The 4,316-nt window shown below is 40.6% G+C and overlaps 2 protein-coding genes across 2 annotated transcripts; one reads left to right on the forward strand and one right to left on the reverse strand.

Annotated features, from left to right (window-relative positions):
• The first annotated feature begins 1,271 nt into the window (after positions 1-1,271).
• Positions 1,272-3,195, forward strand: FOMMEDRAFT_24379 (uncharacterized protein). Its single transcript, XM_007272138.1, has 4 exons — positions 1,272-1,506; positions 1,566-2,143; positions 2,212-2,723; positions 2,788-3,195. The coding sequence occupies exons 2-4, from the start codon at positions 1,614-1,616 to the stop codon at positions 3,063-3,065; spliced, it is 1,320 nt and encodes a 439-aa protein (XP_007272200.1). The 5' UTR covers positions 1,272-1,506; positions 1,566-1,613; the 3' UTR covers positions 3,066-3,195.
• An 88-nt stretch (positions 3,196-3,283) lies between these two features.
• Positions 3,284-3,538, reverse strand: FOMMEDRAFT_162930 (uncharacterized protein; the record flags this gene model as incomplete). The annotated part of the gene is made up of 1 exon (XM_007272139.1): positions 3,284-3,538. A coding segment is annotated over one exon (255 nt), but the record flags the coding sequence as incomplete, so codon positions are not given.
• Between the last annotated feature and the right edge of the window lie 778 nt (positions 3,539-4,316).

A 4,316-nucleotide genomic window follows, 5' to 3' on the forward strand; every position in this document is an offset into this window, starting at 1 on the left:
AAACACCAAATTGCTTTATAGTAGCTGATTTAGAAAGAATAAATCTAGCAGAATTAGGATAAGTACCAGATACTAAAACTGCCTAAACAGCTTGACTTAGCTTAGCCTCCTCTATATCAGAGAGGGCTTTACTACTGGTAATAAAAGCTTTCTAGCTATAAGAAGCAAAGAAGAATAAAGGATTTTGAAGGGAAGAGAAGATAATAATGAATGTAAAGAAAAAGAAAAAAACTTCTCTTCTTTTTTTTCTGTACTATGTCAGTTGCTATGGTGATCACTTAATACTGAAACATATAACCTCTAACATACATATGTTTTACAATTTTTTTTAACTATAAAAATTGTACTAATAAGTAATATAGTAGATTATAGTACTTTTTATATATATAGTTTTGATTTAATTATGATAATTTTAATTCTCAGTATTTTCTCTTAAAATTATAGAATATTATAGAAAATATGTAAAGAATACTAGTACCAAATTTTTATATATAGTTATAATAGTAATTATTGTAATAAAAAATTCGTAAGTTATAACTATAAATTCTGTATTATAGAAAATAGTAAAATTGGACTTAAAATTGTATTCTTAATAAGTAGCTTAATACTTAACTATTAATTATATAAAAAATATATAGTGACTACATATAATATAGTACTCATTCTAAAAATTTCAGCTACAAATAGTGTCTCCTTAAATTAATATTAAATGTGTTGTGTGTGGGAAAACTTTCTGTTCACTAAATCAGTGTTGATCATAAAATTCTAACATTCCAACACTAATATCTCAGCTTCAACTCATTGTTTTTTGCTCAAATTTCGTATTTAAGTTATATCTACTGTAGGCTACCTGTATGTAGAATTTCAAGAAATTTAACTAAGAATTGAGGGGGGTATTGTACAACTGAGCGTTAACTGGTAACTGAGCGCGAACCGGTGAAACACAGTAGTGTCAGAGTGCATGCTTCAAGTGAATGGATTTCAGCGTTCCGAGGCGGCCGATTCTCCGCGACGCCGATTTTGCATCTGTTGAAGGCGATTTCCTGCCATGGTTTTATTAGCACTGGTCGCTTAACTTGCCTTCCTTAGAAGTTCTTCTGATGAAGTTTGTCCTGCCTCGACAAAGGGATCCTTCGTGCTGTGCTCTCCCCATCTACACGGGACCGACGCAGGGCTCGGGAAGTCGCGGCCAATAACTAAATACAGCAAGCCAAGCCGCGACTCGTGTCGGGAGGATTGAATACCGGGCCATAGCGTGCACACACGCTATGGCCGTTCTACACATCATAACTGATATGTGCTTGGGCCGTGAACGATGTTGCTCAGGACCGACGTGCGCGCCTAATTTTGAGCTCTATGGAGTCGTACATGCGGCGGAGAGCTCTTAAGGAGCCGAGCTGACCGTCTGGCTAGTTCCCCTCCTTTTGTTCCTTCCTGCTGCTCTTAGTAGCGTTTCCTTTCCGTCAACCGTGACTACTCTTTAACCACTTTGCTTCACGAAGAAAGGTGGGCAATATAGATACTGTGATTATACGTTGCTCGTGTGTTTCTAATGTTTTCGGCAGTGGGTTGCACAACAGATAACCCTGTCTTCGCCTGCACCAAACGTTCCAATGTCATATTACGCACAACCTTTCCAGCCATTAGGCCAACCAATTTCCACAGTAAACTCTCCGAATTATGGCTGGAGCTTCTCATCCGCACCTCCTCTACAAGTTACGAACGCACCTCCACTGGGGCCCAAGGTGCAATACGTAGTTGGATCCCCGCAAGGCAACTTGCGTCGTACACAGTCAATTCATGGTCCTTTCCCTGCTGTGTACCCAGGTGAAAATTACGAGAGACGCAACCGACATAGAAAGTCGCATGCACATTATTCGAATCAGCCTGCTCGAAACCGCTCAAGCTATGGCCCTCGGTCCGGATATAACCCGCCTGCGCCAGCAATTAGTTTTCCTGAACCGGAATACTATCTTCCGTATGCCTATGGTCCGCCTCCACCCTATCCAGGTGGACCCACTTATGGGATATCCGCTGACGAGATTTCATTGCAACCCGAGCACTGTACTTTCCTCATGGATGCCGTAAAGGAGATGGATCTCTGCAGTAGGATATTCTCTACGTGGGTTCAACAGCTCAACAGGTTCGTTATTTCTCCCTTACCTTGACAACCTGGCTATGAGACTAGGGCTCACATATTTGTTCTTACAGTGCCGACGTAGGAAGGAAAGACAAAGTCGAGGCGAATATCGTCTCCATGATCACCGTACTCGCCGATGATGCGGTCAAGATGCTTACCGCTTCGCGAAACATACTCTCCTCGTACAAGGCCCTCGCACGGCTCATGGACCGACGACTCTCCACTCTCGCCTCTTCCGCACAGGGTGGCGACCTATTTGCACCTCAAGTACAAGACGACTTCCAAACTCTTTCTCTAGACGTGCACGTACACTCCGTCGAGATCTCTGCATGCGTCGAGAAGATGCAAGAAGGTCTACACGGTTTACACGACGCTGTTTTACGTACACACGAGAAATACTCTTTCCGCAAGAAGTTTTGGGGATGGATGTGTCGTGTGTTTAGGTTTATTGCGCAGGGTCTTTTCTTGAGTGGGGCTGCTACGGCGCTTGCTCACCCACTTGGGCTTGTGGGAACTGCTGCGATACATGTTGGTTCGGGACTTGCGACTGTTGTCGCCTCTGTATGCGAGAAGATTAAAGAAGGTATGTATTTTCTAAGAAACACCACTCGACTTTGAGGGTTTAACTGCCATGTCTAATTCTTTAGCGTATGATGACGAAGAAAAGGGTATCAACGAAGTAATGAAGCTTCTTCAGGGGAAGATTCCCAAATCGATGCGTGTTGCGCAAACGGCGCTCGAGAAGTTCCAAGCAGCGCACATTGTGTTCCGCCAGCATCAGCGCGTTGCGCAGGGCCGGGCATCGGGGTACATCGCACCGACAGAGGCAGCGCGAGCCAGAAGCGGCTGGAAGAAGGCGGCGGAGCTACTGGAGTGGAAAGATAAGACAACTCTTCAGTTGAACATTGACAGCATGTCGTGGTAGTATCCGTGATACAATCTCATCCTGTTTTTCTAAGTTCTTCATCTTGTTTTTCCTTGCGCTTCCTTTTCATGCATACCCAGAATGTACTTGTTCGTTGTAATTGCTTGCCTTCGATGTTTCCCATGTACAAGACAGTTTCAGAAATTACAATTTCCTCCGTATAAAATTGCAAATGCTTGAAAATATTAATGCAAACTTCGTTTCTAACTGCGCCGATATTAGACTCGACCACTCAGATCTAGCTCAGTAGGCATCGCCTCGCCGCGAACACCGGCAATAACATTCCTCGCCGCCAGCGTCGCCATAGCACGACGCGTTTCGAACGTCGCGCTTCCGATGTGAGGTAATACAACACATCGCGGTTCCTTCACGAGTGGATGGTCAATCCCGATATTTGGTTCTCCTTCGACGACATCGAGTCCAGCACCCCAGATTCGGTCCTCGCGGAGAGCCTCTGCGAGAGCATCACTATCGACTAATGTGCCCCGGCTTGCGTTTACTAATACAGCCAGTCGTGCCAGTCAGATTAATGATTGAAGATCACACACAGAAATGAATCAGTTGCAAGAAAACCTGCAAATTGATTAGTACATTAATAGTAGGTAATGAAGAATAAGACTAATGTGGTTATCATTCAATAGAGAACTCGAACTTCAATCAATAGTGTATTAAAAGATGTATCTGAATTACATATTTATTATAGATTGAATCATTAATGAAGATAGAAGCCAATCAATCCATATAAGAGATATTAATCATTATTATAAAAAGACTTCTAATGTGTATCAATTAATAGGAAAGCTGAACATTAATCAATAATATGTATACAAATACATTTGAATATTATACTAGTTTTAAATTTGAATCATTAACAAACAAGGAATTCAATCAATAAGAAACTCAAACATTAATCAATGATATGTGTACAAATACATTTGAATAATGTATCAGTTTCACATTTGAATCATTGACAAATAAAGAGCTCAATTAATAGAAAACCTGAACATCAATCAATAATATGTATACAAATACATTTGAATATTATACTAGTTTTAAATTTGAATCATTAACAAACAAGGAATTCAATCAATAAGAAACTCAAACATTAATCAATGATATGTGTACAAATACATTTGAATAATGTATCAGTTTCAAATTTGAATCATTGACAAACAAAGAGCTCAATTAATAGAAAACCTGAACATCAATCAATAATATGTATACAAATACATTCAAATATATACTAGTTTT

Source organism: Fomitiporia mediterranea (genome assembly GCF_000271605.1).
Source record: "Fomitiporia mediterranea MF3/22 unplaced genomic scaffold FOMMEscaffold_146, whole genome shotgun sequence".
NCBI lineage: Eukaryota > Fungi > Basidiomycota > Agaricomycetes > Hymenochaetales > Hymenochaetaceae > Fomitiporia > Fomitiporia mediterranea.

Excerpts from the sequence above, each read along its gene's own strand:
- FOMMEDRAFT_24379 (XM_007272138.1), top strand. The coding sequence starts at position 1,614 with ATGTCATATTACGCACAACCTTTCCAGCCATTAGGCCAACCAATTTCC. Across the intron at positions 2,144-2,211 it reads TGGGTTCAACAGCTCAACAG|TGCCGACGTAGGAAGGAAAG; the intron begins GTTCGTTATTTC and ends TTGTTCTTACAG. Across the intron at positions 2,724-2,787 it reads ATGCGAGAAGATTAAAGAAG|CGTATGATGACGAAGAAAAG; the intron begins GTATGTATTTTC and ends CTAATTCTTTAG.